Here is a 19,051-nt window from a genome sequence, read left to right on the forward strand (position 1 = left end):
TTCCTGTGTTCAGAGATCATCTGAATTTGATTTGGGTCTGACACAGTAATCACCATAGGCGGTGCTGTGAAACAGAAACCTAAGGAGCCCCCTAAAGAATATGAAGAATTACTTTTTTCCCCTTATTCTCTGGTCACTAATAATCCATGGGTTCTCTTTTGTGAGGTACAGAGGTGTAATGAGGAATTGGAGAAGGAGGTGCAGAGTCTTCAGGAGATGACCTCAGGAACGGGGAGTGGTTTGCTGGCTAGAACTGCTTCCTCGATCCCCCACTATGGACACCGAGCCTCCTTCTACTCACCAGGATTCTTATCTGCATTACCTTGGATGAGTGAGGATGCCCTAATGTGTCATCAGTTATTGGAGGCATTTGTAAGCAAGTTTTGCTTGATAATGGGGTGTCTAGTTCTTTAACACCTAGAATTCAGGCGGAAGATGTCAGACACCAGTGTATTACCATAACTGGAGTGACAGGGCAAGGAGCCACTTGCTGGCTTACTAAATCCTTGGCTGTCCCGGTAGGCAGCTTTTCTGTTACACATATTTTTGTGGCCCATGATTCTAGGGAGATTACAGATAGAGCTACAAAATGTGCTAAGTTGAAAAATGAGTATAAAAGGCACAGAGATCTGCTTAAAGCTGCAGAATACATTGGCTGAAAACTGTGTTGTGCTGGGCTAAAAGGTACAGTTTACAATCCCAGAATTTAGTAGCTAGTGAGGACTCAGGAAATGTCCTAGCTCACAACGAAAAACTGAAGCTGAGTGATTTAAAGAAAAGGAATGTGACGTTAAATGGAGTTTTGCACAGACCCTAAGAACACTGCCAAGCTCGGAAGGGACTCACGAACTGGGGGTAGTGCAAGTGTTAAAAAATGTAAATGTTAAAGAGAATGCTGATGAGGTTTGTTTGTTTTTTTAAACAAAGGGGGAAATACCTAGTAAGTTCAATAAGAAAAAATGACTAACACAGCAGCTAATGCTGGCTGTCAGAAGAACAGTTTAGGTATAACAGCAGAGATACTGACATCTAAGTTGGCTGAGACTCAGAAAAGAATAAAGAAATAAAACAAAATGTTCCTAAAATGCAGCAGTTAACAGAGCCCAGGCGCGCACACAAAAAGTTCTCAACTGTGAAAAACACATTCAAATCTGAAATATAAAACTAAAATGTGAGCTGCTTAATTTAGGGGAAGCCTGAAGAAAAATGAAAAGATATTTTGATAGCCAAGCTTCTGGCAAGGAGTATGAAGTGGGAGACCAGGTACTTGTGCAGGACGTCTCAGATGAAAAGCCCTCGCCAAAAGCCAGCTGGGAGGATCACTGCTATAGAATGGGCAAGGCTAGTCCATCCGTATACCTGGTTCATGAAAAAGGAGTGATGAATCTAGGGCTGCATGCTATGCAGCTGAACCCAGACAGAAGGAAGCACAGAAGTGGATCTGCTCATGTAAAAAGAGGGAGGCGAGAATATTTGTTTTCTCTTTCATGTGCTGATCAGGATCCGTGGTATTCGGGATACAACAAAGGAACACGGCAGTGACAGTGCACGAGGGGGAGAATGCCACCCTATCCGTATGGTTCTCGGGTAATCAGTCAGGAAAACCTACCGTGTTCTAGTACAGACTGGACTGCAGCCAAGGTGGGGGGCAGTACATGCAACTCTCAGGAGCAGAGACTGGGACTGGGGACCTAGAGGTGTTGGGGTGTTTAAATGGGATGGGAATGGCTAACCTAACCATTTATAGCATGCAGTTAAAAAATGAGGGAAATATTACAGTGACTTTAGCATATCATCAAACTACCACCCTTGAGTCCACCTACCATTCCAGGAAAGTGACTGAGACTTTGACCTTCTCTCCAAATGTGATTAAGGACTGGCAGATTACCATCGCCACTCCTGAACATACTGGAGTAACAATACCTCCTTCTCCAGAATTAAAGCAAGATGATGAGCCATGCTCAGAAACTGAAGCGGGACTTGATAATGGACTAGTGATAAATTGAGAACATCAGATTATGTATAATGTACCTGTAGTATTGAATTTAACCAATTTTACATTACCACAGCAGCTTTGTCCTGCAAAATATGTACACTTCTATATACAAATGATAGCAAAAGTGGTGCAGAATTTGGGATAGTCAATGGACGGGGCAGAATTGGAGGAAATTTGGTGGCCTGAGAACAGGGCCGGTGCAACCACTAGGTGAACTAGGCGGTCGCCTAGGGCGCCAAGTGGTTGGGGGCGCCAAAAAGTGGTGACCTGGCTCGGCAGGGAGGAGCCGCCTTCCGGAGGACCAGAGAGCCAGAGCGTCCCGCTTGCGGGTGCAGCAAGCCCCAGCCATGGAGGAGCCGGCGCGGCGCAGGGGGGGCAGCAGCCCTCTAAATGTGGCGGTGCCACTAGCGGGGAGCAGGCGCGCCCCCCCCCCTCCTGCCCAGGCTGCAGCCTGCCCCCCCGGGGGGGGGCTCCTGCAGGCTGCAGCAGATGCATGCGGTCGGCGGACCCCGTGCGCCCCCTGTCTCCCCCCTTGCCGTGCTCGGGCTCTGCGACTCCCGGGCATGTGAGCCGCCGCTGCTGCCGGGACGCGGGGCCCTGAGCCTGCTCTGGGAGGGGCAGCAGCGGCAGCGGCTCACACTCCTGGGAGCCGCAGAGCGTGAGCGCGGTGAGGGGGGAGCCGGGGGGCGGATGAGGGCCACCGCCTGCATACATCTGCTGCAGGAGCGGGGGGCACGCCGGGCCGCAGCCTGGGCAGGCGTGCCCTCCGGCTCCCTCCTCACCGCGCTCGGGTTCTGCGACTCCCGGGCTTGTGAGCCGCCGCTGCCCCTCCCGGAGCAGGCTCAGGCCTCTGAGCCTGCTCCGGGACAATCACTTACTAGCTCCATAGTACAATGTGCACAAAGAGATGACAGTGTGAGTGGAGGAAGTCTGTGTGTAGTCCCTGGGAGATGGCCTGAATGGAGACTGGAAAAGGTCAAGTTAGTCATTTTCATCCTCCCTTTGCCTCCACTACTTGCTGCCGTCTGTATGATGCTGATGCTCGATTTAGAGGAAAAGAAGTGGGATATTGGATCTTCTCATTTTGCCCACTCTCCCATCCACTCTATTTAGAGTCCCCAAGACTTGAGTTTTAAAAATCATTTCTATAATAATTCCTTATTTTTTTATAGTCATGTTATTAAGTCCTGCCTAACTATAAAGACAATGAAATTCCACATTTTTGGACAATACCAGTTGCTTCTGTGAGTTGCTGAAAATAAGAGCCCCTTTCAAAGTGAATTTTATTTTATTTTCCATATTCAGTTGTGGTATTTTCATTTCTGGAGGGTCTTCCGATAAAAGTAATTTCCATCTGTGGCTTTTTGTTTGTTTGTTTCAAAATGTTTGTCTGATTTTGTAGGATTTGCAGTATGCAGCAAAGTCTGACCAGTCAGATTTCCTGATCTATCATCTTTTTCCTGCCTTGTCCCTAACTTTGCTGTCATTTTCCAAATTGGACACATGAAGGACACATTTATTTCATTCAAAGATAGAACCGGGGTCATCTTTGAGTGCTGGTCGCTACCTATCTTATCTATATTTGTTTAATAAAGTATTAAATTTATTTATTTGGTGATATAAAGTAATATTCCTTTTGCAGTACATGCAATAGTGTGAGTGTTGATTAGAATACGTGCAGAAATTATCACTCAGAAAACTAGACTCCTTTCCTATTCCAAAATAAAAGGAACTCATTCCTCTAACTGGTAGCCAGAAATAACTGTTTTATCTTGAGAAATGGTGAACTTCTGAATTGTTTATATAAACATTGGGAACAATACTGAGAAATTATTGCTATATTCACTCACATCACACACAAAATCAATACAATGCAATTTTACTTTAAGTCTGCAGATCTTTAGAAATTATGGGTAAAAATGATCAGAAGGGGGTTTCAGAAATTGTGAAGAAATCCATCACCCTTTCCCATTTCTTATCCTCTTCTGCCTTTTGATGGATATTGTTTTTCAAGATGAAGAATTTTTAAATGATATAACATTTCAATATTTACTACTAATTACACACAAACAACATAACAAATAAAATAATTATAAATGTTGATCATTGCTGTCAGTTTCACTTCAGGATTACTTATAGCTTGAAGAGCAGATTATTTTTTCCAGCACAGGGAAAGCTGTAGAACTTGCCAGTAGACACTCGGCTTTCTCCATTCAGTACCAGACAAAGAGATTTCAAGTAACAAGCCCACATGTAAACATGTCTAAAATATTACCTCTGTATTAACACAATAAATGGGAACTGAATGTTAAACATTGTCAAAGTTCAGTCAGATACCCCTGGTGTATTAATATAGCTGTTTCTGTCTGTAGCTAGAGCAGACACCGTGCTAGTACTAATTACCAATCAAAGCAGGATAATCCATCCATTGGTGCAGCATCAGCTTCTCAACCTCCTCCTGCAACCTCTTGAAATTTAGTTTTGTGTGCTCAACCTATCACATTTTACCAATATCAACTGGCTCTCTGACAGCATCTCCAGTTTCCACTGCAAATTTAAGATAATCTCCTTTAATAGCATTTGCATCTTCTTCAAGTTGATGTTTTTTTCTCTGCTTCTCTACTTTTCCATTCTGATATGTTTCTGTAACTGCAAGCAGCTATTTTGGCTGGGCCTTATTGAGGCATGTGCTAGCTGATCATATTTAGCTTGGCCTGCAAGGACTTTTTTATTTCCTTATTTTGATGTCATCAGGAAGAGATAAGAATGTGTTATAAAAAATAACAGTGTGATTTATAAAGTGTGAAATAATAATGATACTATTACTATACTAGCATGAATAGTACTACACAGAGTCCATTCCCAGTGTTGTAACTGGATAATTGAATTTAAAATTCAAGTAGTATTTGGCCAAGCTCGTGAGGACTTACATTCAGCTCAATTGCCTTTCACTAATTTTTTTCCCCATCCGTCATGGGACCTTTCCCATGATAACTTCAGAATGTCATTATATCCAATTAATTCCAGGATTTCAGGGAATGTTGAAGTCACCAATGGACGGAATCCAATTAACTTTGGGAGGGAATGAAACACTGAAATAGGGGAAATGGGGGACACGTGCAGGAGACCCAAGGTCATTTATTTTCATTAAATATGTAGACTATATAATGAAATTAATAAATTTTCAAGCTGAACGTGTATTAATTCTAATGAACAATGCCACATTATGCAGTATTCATTTTTGAAAGTTTATAATAAGCGATGCTCCGGGGGGAGGGGAAGGGGAGGGCGCAAGGTGGAAGTTTCACCTAGGGTGCAAAATATCCTTGCACCGGTCCTGCCTGAGAAGGGAACGAGTGAGAAGAAGAGTGATAAAAGAGATATATGAACAGTATTAGGAGTTGGGGCACTGGGAACTTCAGCATGAAATCATATGGATATCACAGTGTTGTGGGAGAAAAATCAGAAAATAAGAGTTCAGAAACCTGTTAACAAAGTTAAACAAACAGAATGAGGACATAAGGGAGGATTTAAAGGATGTTCAAGATGCTAGGATAATAGGACAACTGTTTAGGGACGTGGAAGCAGCAGTCAATGAAATCATGAACCAGCCTAATGTATTAAAGACAATTACCTGTTCATAGTATGGCAGCTTCCTAATAGAGGAGCTACAAGTAGGACTAAAGGAAATTCAAGGTGGGAAAGTGCCTGGGCTCATAACAAATAAGATGCTAGAACAATGGACAAAAATAAAAGGAGTAGATTGGTGCAGGGTTAAGTGCTATTCATGGGTCTATTATGCTGAGAAAAGGTGCTTCCTATGGTACTAGCAGTACCAGTGGCCACAGAACTAAGTGAGGCATTAAGTGTATAGTGTCCAGTCCATAGGTACATTGGAACCTATCATGGCAGGTTACATCTTAGGCTACATCTACACTACGGGGGGGGGTCGATTTAAGATACGCAAATTCAGCTACGCGAATAGCGTAGCTGAATTCGACGTATCAGATCCGACTTACCCTGTTGTGAGGACGGCGGCAAAATCGACTGCCGCGGCTCCCAGTCGACGGCGCTTACTCCCACCTCCGCTGGTGGAGTAAGCGCGTCGATTCGGGATCGATTGTCGCGTCCTGACGAGACGCGATAAGTCGATCCCCAAGAGGTCGATTTCTACCCGCCGATTCAGGCAGGTAGTGTAGACCTAGCCTCAAAGGAATATGTCACTCATCCTCAGATACTGATAAGGAAGGGTTGGGGTGTCTGGAAAGCCCTAGATACCTCATGTTGTTCCAAGAGGCATGGTACCTGGTTATGTCATTGTGACGTACTGCAAAGTGCATTGCCAGCATGTGGGTTCACCTTGGATGAAGAAACCCAAAATTGCACAGTATGGCTGAGGCAATGGGGACAAGGTCAAATGGGGACAAGGTCAAACCAAGGTTGCAAAGGCTGGACAAGGCAAATATTGTGTAATCTCTTGGGTCAGACACTTCTAATATGGGACAAACATGTTGTTATGACGAGCCAACATTCTGCTTAGTTCCAAGAAAGGTTATCTGGATAGGGGAGGAGGTCAGGGGTGCAGGCTCTGGGTGGCGCTTACCTCAAGCAGTTCCCAGAAGCAGCTGGCATGTCCCCTCTCCAGCTCCTATGCTTAGGGGCAGCCAGGGGGCTCTGCATGCTGCCCCTTCCCCAAGCGCCGCCCCTGCAGCTCCCATTGGCTGGGAACTGCAGCCAATGGGAGCTGCAGGGGTGATGCCTGTGGACAGGGCAGCACGCAGAGCTGCCCAGCCGCACCTCTGTGTAGGAGCCGGAGGCGGAACATGCCACTGCTTCTGGGAGCTGCTTGCGGTAAGCGCCACCCAGAGCCTGCACCCCTGACCTCCTCCCGAGCCCTAACCTCCTGCCCCAGCCCTGATACCCCTTCCGCCCTCACCCTTCTTCACCCCAAACCCCTCATCCCCAGCCCCACCCCAGAGCCCGCACCTCCAGCCAGAGCTCTCACCTCCCTGTGCCCCAAGCCCCTGCCCCAGCCCTGATTCCCCTTCTGCCTTCCAAACCCCTTGGTCCCAGCCCAGAGCACCCTCCTACACCCCAAACTCCTCATCCCCAGCCCCAACCCAGAGCCTGCACCCCCAGCCGGAGCCCTCACCCCCCCGTGCCACAGCCCGGAGCCCCCTCCCGCACTCCGAACCCCTCAGCCCCAGCTTGGAGCCCCCTCCTAGACCCCAAATCCCTCATCCCCAGCCCCACATCAAAGCCCGCACCCCCAGTCAGAGCCCTCAACTCCTCTCGCATCCCCACCCACTGCCTCAGCCTGGAGCCCCCTCCCGCACTCTGAACTCCTCATTTCTGGCTCCACCCCAGAGCCCGCACCCGCAGCCAGAGTCCTCACTCCCTCGTACACCCCCACCCCCTGAGCCAGCCGGGTGAAAATGAGTGAGTGAGTGAGGATGGGGAGAGAGCACAACGGGGGGGGGGGGATGGAGTGAGTGGGAAGGGGGCCTTGGAAAAGGGGCGGGGCCTCGGAGGAGGGATGGGGCAAAGGTGTTCGGTTTTGTGCAAGTAGAAAGTTGGCAACCCTAAAGGGGGCCCTGTTTAAGAGTGGGGTTCTGCTCTGTGCCGGCAGGGGGCTAACTATAGCCACACATAAGAAGGGCTTGCAGGTGAGAGGGCAGCCTGAAATGCTGATGAACCATGCACTCACAAGAAGGAGTGAGCTCAGTCTAAGGGTGGGATGGGGGTGGGAGCTTCTCAGGACATTTGTTATTTTCAAAGATCTATAACTCAAATGCTTGAAGAGTAAAGAAATTCCTCTGTTGTGCCTCTAGTCCTTGTTTTCCTGCCATGGTATCTCCAAGGGAATGAAATTAGTAAGTCCAGTGGGGAGTGCCCACAGCCTAGGTCAAACTCTGAGGGAGCATGTGTAAGAGACTGGGAGACTCCCCACCCTTTCGCTTTACTTATCCCTGTGTCTCCTCCTGCTTTGTTTCATGCCTTCTGTCTTGCTGTCCCCTACTCCTGTAACAGTATCCCTGTCCTCATCCACTACTTACCCTTCTTTCCCTCTTTCAAATCTCTCCAAGCAATCGCTTCTCCTCATCCATAACCCCCAAACCTGCCCGCCCCTGATCTGCTGCCCTGTACCTTGTCTTGTGTGTGTCTTGTTCAAATGGTCTTTGGGCAGCGAACATAATTTTTTTTGTTTCTAAAGGTCCTGACACACATATGGAATTCATAATTTTTAAGAATTGCCCGGAGCTCTGATAAACCGAGAGCTGGGGGGCTCCTTGTAGGAATGAGTTGGGAAGACACAGCATTCGGGCCCAAATGCCACCTATCAGGTTTTCCCAAGGTAGCTATACAGGGAAATCTGTAATGGTGTTCAGTACACACTGCCAGCTGTTATGGGCTCAGGATCAACCCAGATGTCCCAGGTTGTTTTTTGGTACCTCAGAGGTTGTAGGCCTAAATGAGAACAAGATAATGTAGCATTCAGTGGGGGAAGTGAGAGCAGAGTCAGTTCACATCCAGCTCTTCACACACATCATCCTGCCATATAGTGTCCAGCCCGTTCTTTTTGGTGGGTCAGTCTAGTCTGGACAGATTTGGTACTTCAGAAAAGAAACATGTTCAGTGCATTTACAGTTTGGCCAGGAGCTGAAGAGAGCTGGATGCCCTCATTGTAATGGGGGGTAAAACAGTGAAGGGTGAGGAAGGTTTTTCCTATATGTGATGGGAGGAACAAGAAACTAGAATATACTACATTCAAAACATCTGCCACATGATGCAACAAACCTCCACCAATGAGCCCTGGAAAAGGAACCAAGGCACGAGGTTTCCCTGCCTGGGAAAAGAAACCAGGCCACAGCTGTGAAAGCGCCAAAAACTCATCACTAGACTATCAGGAAGAAGCCATGCACTTCGCTTGGGTGGCTGCTCATACAGGTGGGCCCTTGTGAGGTGAAACAGAGAAAGAGGAAAGCCTGCAGTGTTGCTAACATCAAGAGATCAAAAATCATGAGATTGGCTCCCAAAATCATGAGATTTTTAAAAAAAGATTATATTGTGTTTTTTAGATCAGTCTCCTGATTTTTGAACCCCTCCTGCCCAACTGCAGCATGAGCATGTGACAATTAGTGTTGTCCACTCTCCCACATGTGCTGGATAAGGAGATTTTGCCCCCTGCTGCAGGAGCTCTCACCCCCACATCTGCCTATCTCCTGCCCAGCAATTAATCCTGTCCCCCAGTCTCCCATCAGTACTGTCCCCACCCAACTCCCCTCAGTTTAGCCCCTCCCTCTGTTCAGTACCCAAACCCCATCATCCCCACCCCATCAGTTCAGCTCCCTTGCCCCATTGCTTCCCACTGTCCTCAGTTCACCCTCCCAGCACTCACCCCATCTGCTCAGAACCCACCATCAAAAAGCCCCCCACCCCATCAGCCCCCACCATCCTCACTTCAGCCCCCCTGCAGCCCGCAGGCCATAGTTCAGCCCTCCCAGCCTCTGCTCCTTTTAGGGTTCTTCACTCTCACCAGGCCGGGGGGGGGGGGCTGCAGTGGGGTCCCCTCTCCCACTTTCCAAGCTGGCAGGAGAGCAGTTGCCTGGGGCTGATAGTGGGAGCTCGGACACACAGGGCTGATAGCTGGAGTCCCAGCTGCCCACAGTTGACAGTGAGAGCTTCTCCTCTTCATTCTGGCAGCAAACTTTTCACAGTGAAACCTGGGGGGTTCTGCCACACCTGCTGCAGCCCTAGTTCCCATGCCAGTCTAAAACCAGACAAGTGGCCTCTCTAGCCTTTCGCCATACTCCTTCTGGCACCCTGTCCCCTGTGGTAGCTGGACTGCAGGCTCAGAAGTGCCAACTCTCACGAATTTACCGCAAGACACACAATTTCTAAGTAAAATTGAGCCTCACTCATGATCTCAGGATAGAATTTCCAGATGTGAGGGGTTTGTTTTTTTCAGACACGGCTGGGAAAAAAAAACCCTGACATTTGAGAGCTTTATCACAAGTTCATGAGCGAGGCTTAATTTTACTTAGAAGTCGTGTCTCTCGCGGTAAATTCGTGAGAGTTGGCACTTCTGAGCCTGCAGTCCAGCTACCACAGGGGACAGGGTGCCAGAAGGAGTATGGCGAAAGGCTAGGGAGGCCACTTGTCTGGTTTTAGACTGGAATGGGAACTAGGGGTGCAGCAGGTGCGGCAGTACCCCCAGGTTTCACTGTGAAAAGTTTCCTGGTGCTGTCATTACGAAGCTAGCATTATTTCTAGGCTGACCATACATCCCATTTTCGCCGGGACAGTCCCTTTTTTAAGCCCTGTCCTGGCTGTCCTGACTTTTTTTGGCAAAAGTGGGCATTTGTCCCGTTTGCTCTTGCCAGCTTGATCAGTTCTTGATCAGCTGGCAAGAGCAAATGGGACAAATGCCCACTTTTGGCAAAAAAGTGAGGTGCAGAGGAACGGGGGGTGAGAGCGGTGATGCCAGCCCCACGCAGGAGAGGAGGCAGGGCGCGGGCAGGAGGCAGGCAAGACTCAGGTGAGCAGCAACGCCAGCCCCAAGCAGGGAGGGGGGCTCGGATGAGCGGCTTGGGCCAGCCTAGCTCCACGCGGTTTTCCCTTTGGGAAATATGGTCACCCTAATTATTTTGTGATTCTTGAGAATCCCGGAGCTGTGCTGCACCCATGTGGTGTGAGTGGGAATTGCACTTTTCCACTTTGCTTTTGAACACACATGGTTAGTTTTGGAACTTTGCTGGCTTCCAGCACCCCCACTATAAAAAGTGTTCCAGCGCCACTGTACTGGACAGTCCTGTTTTTGGCTGGTTTGTCCCCCATCCAATACCGGGACAAAACCAGATGTTTCTTTGTCTGGTATCAGATAGGACAAACTGTGGGTCAGGATCCCAAAGTGAGTCATGACCCTGTTTTAATGGGGTCGCCAGGGCTGGCTTCAGACTTGCTGGGACCCAGAATTGAAGCTGAAGCCCGAGCCCCACCACCCGGGGCCGAAGCCGAAGCCTGGGGCCTTCAGCCCTGGGTGACAGGGCTCAGATTACAGTCCCCCTGCCAGGGCGGGGTGGGGCCTCGGCCCCCACAGCTGGGACGGCAGGGCTTGGGTGGGCTCAGGCTTTGGCTCTCCCTCCTGGGGTCGTGTAGTAATTTTTGTCAGAAGGGAGTGATGGTGCAATGAAATTTGAGAACCCCTGAGATAGGAGATGTCATTTTGAACAGTGCGCTGCTCCGCTCCCCACCCACATGACCTCAGACACACGCTGCATGCAAGGTCAGACCAGTGGGGGCAAGGCAGTGCACTCTTGAAAATGATGTCCCCTGTGTGGCATGATCTCGCACACACCGTACATCTGAGGTTACGCTGGCAGGCGCAGGCCCTGCCATTCCCAGAAGTGCCAGAATGTGCAAGATTCCAGGAACATGTGAGTGGTCACCCTACAAAATAGCCACTGTACTTTCTCTGAGGGTCAAGCTCAGGACTATTAGAGGGTGAGACTGCTCTGCTACCAACTGCACTAATGTGACTGGCTAAGTTAATGGTAGCCACTGCCACCGCGAGGGTCACTGGCACCTGATAGCACAGCACCATTTAGTGCAGGGCAAAACAAAAGACGAGCTTGTGACATAACCTCCTAGACTCCTAGAGGCAGACCCAGCCCACCTGGCTACCCCTGGAGCTGCCCATTTATCCCTAGTCTTGCTGTACAGAGCCGCCCCTACGCTTCCTCCAGAGGGGTTGGCAGAGGGAAAGTCTTCGTTGACCAAGAATTGAGCTCAGGCTCCAGCAGGGAGAGCCCCAAACCCTAACCACTAGAGCACCACGGGACAAGCTGCCCCCTCTCTGCACAAAGCTGACACACCAGCAGGAGGCAGGGATGTGTGCGCCAGGCCAAATGCCCCGGGAGACGATGGAGTCTGAAAAGGGAGGATGGGGACCAAAGAAGAAAAGCAACAAGGCAGACTTGACATCCTTGCCCAGCAAAGGAGCAGGGACCAGGCTATGCGGGTGTGTCCCTGCAGCCCCAAGGCGCTGGCACATAGCGCCGGCTGATCACGCCCGGGGGAGGCTGGCGCAGGGCTCGTGTAATGGAGGCGGCTGGAAGACACGTGACGTGACTGCAGCCGGGGCAGGGTAGGGGCCGCGCGATCCGCCCGGGACGGAGGCCTGGTCTCGTGGGTCCGGCCGGGCTGGGGGGTTGGCGGGACCCCAGCGGCGCCGGCTGGGCAGCGCTGCCCGACGCCAGGGGCGGCGCCAGGCTCCCGAGCGGCTGGAGGCTCCTCGGCTGCGGCGGCCTCTGCGCGGCCGGGCCGGGCTCTGTCTCCGGGGCGGCGCCGAGGTGAGAGCGGGGCTGGCGGCCGCGCTGCGGGGAGCCAAGGGTGGGACCCGCTGGGCCAACTGCGCTGTCGGGATCGGCCGGGTCTGCAACAGCCCCCGCTTCTGAGGGGCACGCACAGCCCGTGACCCCCCCCCCCCCATCCCAGTGTTTACTGCATTCACCGCCTTTGCCCCGGTTACCCCCTGCTACCCCCGCACTTACCCCAGTCCCCTCCCCCCCAATTAAGAGCCACGCTTTTTGGTAGTGGGGTTCTGCTCAGACCTGTTTGGGCATCAGAGAAGCACCAGCCGGGCTGACATGGGCTGCCCCACGCCGCAGGGCCCAGGGGAGAGTATTTTTAGAAGTCTAGTGGATGTTTGCAAAATCTGCCTGGGCCCCGCCTGTCTGCTCTCAGGGGTGCTGGAACAATATAGTGGAGATGCTGAGAGCCATTGAACCAAACTGTAAACCCTGTGTATAATGGAAACCTCTTCAAGTCAGGGGGTGCTGCAGCACCCCCCCCCCACACACACACCCCTAGTTCCAGCACCTATGCTGCTCTCCTCTAGGGCAGGGGCCAAGGGAAATGACTTGTCAGTATAATTTATTAAAGGCCTTCCCCGGGTGCAGGTGTTTCCATCCCCTCCCTCAAATTAGCAAGGTTTTGGGCAGTTCTGAATCTTGTTGTTTATGATCCTGTTCAGAAATTACTACAAGGGTTTTCAATTAAATTGTTTTTAAAATATTTGAGCTGGGTTTGAAACAAAACGCAACCCTGTGCCTCAAAGTGATGAAGAATTACCCATTATGGGTGTGATCATACCCATCTTTATATCGGTAGTTTTTACATGACACTAGTACAATGTCGGGTACTAAGTACCTTTAGATGTCATTGAAGTCCATGGGAGCTGAGGATGTCACTCAGCGCCTTGCCGGATCAGGCCCATTTAAATTAATGGGACTATTCATGGTCCAAAGCTGCAAGGTCCTGAACCACAGTCAACTCTGAGAGAGGCCAGGGACTGGCTTACACAAAAAATTTAGCTCAACCTAGCTACATCACTGAGGGGTGTGAAAAAACTCACACCCATGAGCACTGCACTTAAGCTAGCCTGAGCACTGCTGTAGATGCGGCTATGTTGATAGAATAATTCTTCCATTAACCTAGTTACTGCTGCTCCAAGAGGTGGATTACCTACACTGACAGAAAAACCCTTTTCCTCAATGTAGGAAGCCTCTACATTATGGTGAAAATAACAGGAGTACTTGTGGCACCTTAGAGACTAACAAATTTATTAGAGCATAAGCTTTCGTGGGCTACAAGCTTATGCTCTAATAAATTTGTTAGTCTCTAAGGTGCCACAAGTACTCCTGTTATTTTTGCGGATACAGACTAACACGGCTGCTACTCTGAAACCTACATTATGGTGCTGCACCTGTGGTGTAGACATGGCCTAAAATGGAGTTGCATGCTGAGGATTCTGGGCCCTATGAGAACTATTTAAGCAAAATTAACTGACTTGTTTTGATCATACTTAGTTATATCTCAGGGGTTCGGGGTGTGACATGCACTTTCAGTATGAAAATGAGACAAGGGTTTGAAACAGCCCAGGGCGGGCCCATTTGAGAGTACAGTATCCACACCGAATAAGATGATGAGTAGCATCCCACTAGGGATCAAAAAAACAATGGCCCTCAAATTAAACTCTTACGGTAAGGGGGATAGTGTTGGGAATCACCAAATGAAGGCACATCAGTGTTGGGATTGACAACAACCTATGAAACAACCAGTTATCCAAGTATGAGTCACATAATTGTGAAGCACCAGAGGCAGTACTTGGCATGAGAAAAGGAGAACATAATGCCAGAAAAATGCTGGTCTTTGAAACATGAACTATAATTAATTTTCTTTAAAAATCAGTATTCAAAAATGTCATTGATTTTTTTATTTTACCTTTAGGTAACGATTCATCATTAATCAAGATGTCCTCAGCACCTGAGCCCCCAAACATTAAAAAAGAAGCACCCAAAGAGAAAGACAGTCGAATTCCAGGACTCAGGGGTGTCCGTACAACCACCCTGTTCCGAGCTGTGAATCCAGAGCTTTTCATTAAACCTGTAAGAGGCTCCTTCAGAGACAATATGTTTAAAGATGTATTTTTGAGATATATTTTAAAAAAACACATTTAAGCCACTGGTGTTGTAAGTACCACCTAAGAATATTATAACTGAAAAATAGTTTTCACATTTTCCCAGTTTGATTACTTTGCATATTTGACATTACTTTGTGTATAGTCAGTTTCAGTTTCCCCCATATAGTGTTAGACTGTTCTGGCATCTAATACTGCTGGGGGAATTCTGTGCCAAAAAATCCAAAATTCTTCATATTTTATTTGTCAAAATAATGCAATATAATCACACCAGTTTCAAACTACCATACAGGAAACAAATGACAAAAACTGTTCTGCATTTCCTAAACACATGAAAGTTCACTTACAAATACTTATTAGCCAAGACCCTGCATTCCAGTTATAATCCTGGATTTTCATTTAAATTACATTACTTTTAGTTTGGTGTTTGGTGTTCTGTAAAGTAGACTGTCACTTTAAATTGCTCAGACTTTCACACATGACAGTTGTACAGTTTTGCTAATCATTGTCCTGCTTTTTTTTTTAATTGGGTAAGTAAAATAGATCCTGAGCTGTAATCTAACCCCATTGTGCCACTCTGGCACAGGAAAAAAAGCGAGAAAGCCCATAGACCTTCCTAGCTGAGGATTCCGTTACTGTCATTTACAATAAGGCTCCTTTACACCACTCTGGCAAGGTAAAGGAGCCTTAATTGACTAGGGCTTGTCTACACTGGCACTTTACAGCGCTGCAACTTCTCGCTCAGGGGTGTGAAAAAACACCCCCCTGAGCGCTGCAAGTGTCAGTGCTGTAAAGTGGCAGTGTTGGCAGTACACCAGCACTGGGAGCTATTCCCCTCATGGCAGTACACGCAGCCAGGTTAAAGCGCTGCCGTGAAGACATGACCTAAGAATGGGAACAATTAACTAACAATGGGAACATTAGCAGCCTGCCTGTTTAGTTGTTACATTTCTGTTCTGCCTCAGGGACAGAGCCAGCTTCACACAGCCCTATGCCTCCAAGCCCAGGATGCAGCAACAGCAAAGAGAGAGACAGAGTGAGTCTCTCTCACTCATTTGCAAGCAGGCAGGTGTGGAGCCCTCCCCCCTTTAACGTCTCCGTGGAGGCACACAAGCCCAGCCTCCCTCCTCCCCCTTGCGGTGATCTGCTCTCTGCTGCTGGCTGCTCCCAGCAGATACCCCAGGCTGCCGTAGAAGGGGCATGTGTTCCCCACAGATTTCTTTGCTCCCCCATTTTTCTGCAGAAGGTATGAGGTGCAGAATTCCTCCAGGAGTAATCTAATGAGAGGGACTCCATGAGTCTGCAAAGTTTTGTGATTTGATGCGTTAGTTACAAGGAGCCTCTCTTCATGTTTAAAAGGGTAAAAAAGAGGATTTAAATATTCTGACTTTTTAAGATGAAAGGACAAATGTTTGTTTAAAAAAAGTAAGGATTTTTTTCTTTTAAGTGCCACAAACTTGAGGGAGCTTTTAGATTTTAAGATCTGCAGTGCTGGCCTACTTCACCACTCTTTCTACAGAATGTTGAAACCAGTTACCACTTTTTATGGATGATTTTTAACTTAATAATTGTTTAAAACAACATTTGTTTTCATCCTGTTACATAGCCGGGGATAGGTTAAAGCCATCCAGTACATTTTGGTGATGTGATACCCTGATTCCATGGTACTGGCCATGGCAGCAGCTAGAACACTAGGTAGCTTTGGAGACTCTGCAGAAAGAGACAATTATTTCAATAGTGTCTGTTACTTTCTAACACCAGCTCTAGATATACTCTCTGACTGGCCCTTAAAATGTGTAAAGTAAATTGAAAAACAAAATATAGTGGGGAAAAAATAGCCCAGAGATGTTTGCTTACTGTTTTTAATGCAGTTTTATTAAATGATCTGATATGGGAGAGTAATGTGGCAAATTACTTTAAACATTCTTTTATATAGGATACGAGCTTGATTGTGGTGCTAGTGTTGTGGAGTGTTGTTAAGGCTGCTAAGTTGTTAATGCTGCTGGTGCTGCTGTTCTTGGAGCTCCGGTGTTAGCTGCACGAGCAGAGAGTGCAGCATGCTAATTCAGCAGACCTCTATGCTATTCATAAAGAAAGACCACAGGCTCAGTTTGGTGGCGAAGGCGCTCTGCCAGGTTTATTTTCAGCAAAGCACGGTACTAGTGCCTTGTCCAATGGCTCATAGGGACACTAAAACATGTATGCCCATGACAATGTACAGGCTCAGTCAACGTAACAGGATACTGTTCCCTTGGCCGATACAAAGATGCCCCTCCTATGACCTCTCCTTTTATACGTTGATATAGACAAGTTACATATTACACTCCAGATATTGTTAGTTCCCATCCTTATACCTTATATCTGCTAGTTCAAACAAAACATTCTCATCCATTATCCTGCCATCCCATCCTTATTTTACAAGGGGTTGGTGTGTTCCTGTACAATCTCTTGGGAATTTGTTTACGTATTTATTTGAGAACTCTGGGTGTTTTTGTACAATTCTCTCTGGTCAGGAATGTACTTACTTGGTTAGCCAATACATGGTGTGTTGCTATACTGCCAAGGCCTACTCTGGCTCACAGCCTTCCGTTCACACTGCTAGTTATGCCTAGGGCTCCAGCAAAGCCTACAGGTTGAATATGCCAACTAATATTCTTTGTTACAATATCCATTTTTATAACTGAGTAGGTGAAATTCTGTTTTACATCTGCACAACCCAGAGACATCGGTAAGACTGCACAAAATTAAAAGGCAGAATTTGACCCATTTGATAAAAGTAGGTTTTGTGACAATAATTTGTAAATCGGTTTTAGGAGAAATAAAATTATTTTGGCAGGAGCACGGTGTATTTCCCCAGTAGTAAATCTAGACTGAGTGTGTTGCAGAAAAGTCTTATCACCTTTAGGAACTCTGCTTCTGGCCAATCCATGAAACAGTATTATGACCTGTGGAGGCTCAGAACATTGGATGTTGCCACACACGGTCTCTAGAAAGGGAAGGGGGGAAGCATTTTTTTTAACTTCATGATTGTTTCATAGAAAGTATTTTTATACTTGAAGAACATTATCCTCTTCCTCTTTTCTGAAAGCAAATGGCCTAGATCAGTGGTTCTCAAAGCCGGGGGAAGCCCCTGGCGGGCCGGGCCAGTTTGTTTACCTGCTGCGTCCGCAGGTTCAGCCTATCGTGGCTCCCACTGGCCGCGGTTCGCTGCTCCAGGCCAATGGGGGCTGTGGGAAGCGGCGGCCAGCACATCCCTCGGCCCACACCGCTTCCCGCAGCCCCCTTTGGCCTGGAGCGGCAAACCGCGACCAGCGGGAGCCGCGATTGGCCGAACCTGCGGACGTGGCAGGTAAACAAACCGGCCTGGCCCGCCAGGGGCTTTCCCTGAACAAGCGGCGGACCGGCTTTGAGAACCACTGGCCTAGATGGTAGTCACCAACATTGTGTCAATTTGTGTCATAGCTGTTTGCATAGGTCTCAAAAGTGGCAGTGGTGTTAGTGCCATAAAGAGATGTCAGAGAGGGCCCCTGGTCACTTGGCATGCCATGAGCAAAGAGCCTGATGTACATGATGGATCAAAAAAACAAAATAGCTGACTAAAAGTGCATATTAATTTATTTTGACAGAACAAACCTGTTATGGCTTTTGGACTCATAACAATTACCCTGTGTGTGGCCTACATTGGTTATTTACATGCAACACAGGAGAATAAAAAGGACCTCTATGAAGCTGTTGACAGTGAAGGAGCCAGGTATATGAGGAGGAAGACTTCCAAGTGGGATTAAAGAAGCTGCTTAATAACGGAGAAGGAAAGAGGAGTAATTGGCAATGTAGGCATCTGAATTGTTAATGTTAAATTAGGTGTCTGCTAACTTTTCTATGCAATTCCTGGAATGATGTTTGTAAAATTTAATCCAATTTCTATTCCATTTTACAATGCCATCCCTGTACCTATAAACTTTACAGAAGACATACAAAGTAATAAAGTGTTAAGAACAATTGTCTGAGTTGATGATTACCGTGTGTAGATAAAAGAAATAATTAAGTGTGAGCTGGAGACTCTAGTGATAAGTGACTTTAGAAATTTCTGTGATAGTTTAACTCATCTTTTTATGGTCTGCTTTGGCAAGAAGGAAAGCAGTTTTAAAATTTGAGGCACATTGTCTGTGGGAAGTGGTAGTTTGAGCTGCAAAATCTGCATTTTTAATATTGCAACTAAAGATATTTTTTTAAAAGACAAAACATCTAACAATTTTAAAAAAAATCCAGAACTCTGTAAATACTGACCTAAAAGTACCATTCAAAATGCTAATTTACTCTTTTATATAAATCCTTTAAGACATCCTTTTCTGTCCATTTGAGTGACTGGTTTTATTTCTAAATTAGTTTAAAAACTACATGTACCTTCACTGGAAAATATATGCCATCAATTTCTTATTAGTCACTGGAAACACAGGAAATTCTAAAGTGGTGGGGGTATTTTCTTGATATAAAATATAGTTCATCTATTTTTATATTAATAAAATATACAAGTTCTACAGTTTCTGAAATAATTACACACACACAAAACTATG

General features: G+C 47.3%; 1 protein-coding gene across 2 annotated transcripts; it reads left to right on the top strand.

Moving 5' to 3' along the window:
• Nucleotides 1–12,065: 12,065 nt before the first annotated feature.
• Nucleotides 12,066–18,347, top strand: SMIM8 (small integral membrane protein 8). 2 transcript variants are annotated; one of them, XM_065401804.1, is made up of 3 exons: nt 12,066–12,143; nt 14,288–14,445; nt 18,104–18,347. In XM_065401804.1, exons 2-3 carry the CDS (start codon nt 14,311–14,313, stop codon nt 18,260–18,262), a joined length of 294 nt encoding a protein of 97 aa, XP_065257876.1. In that variant the 5' UTR covers nt 12,066–12,143; nt 14,288–14,310; the 3' UTR covers nt 18,263–18,347. The 2 variants fall into 2 exon arrangements, with proteins under 2 accessions (XP_065257876.1, XP_065257877.1); XM_065401805.1 differs by lacking the exon at nt 12,066–12,143 and adding an exon at nt 12,299–12,348.
• Nucleotides 18,348–19,051: the final 704 nt, after the last annotated feature.

This window comes from Emys orbicularis, chromosome 3 (assembly GCF_028017835.1).
Source record: "Emys orbicularis isolate rEmyOrb1 chromosome 3, rEmyOrb1.hap1, whole genome shotgun sequence".
Classification (NCBI taxonomy): domain Eukaryota; kingdom Metazoa; phylum Chordata; order Testudines; family Emydidae; genus Emys; species Emys orbicularis.

Excerpts from the sequence above, each read along its gene's own strand:
- SMIM8 (XM_065401804.1), top strand. The coding sequence starts at position 14,311 with ATGTCCTCAGCACCTGAGCCCCCAAACATTAAAAAAGAAGCACCCAAA. Across the intron at positions 14,446-18,103 it reads CAGAGCTTTTCATTAAACCT|AACAAACCTGTTATGGCTTT; the intron begins GTAAGAGGCTCC and ends TTATTTTGACAG.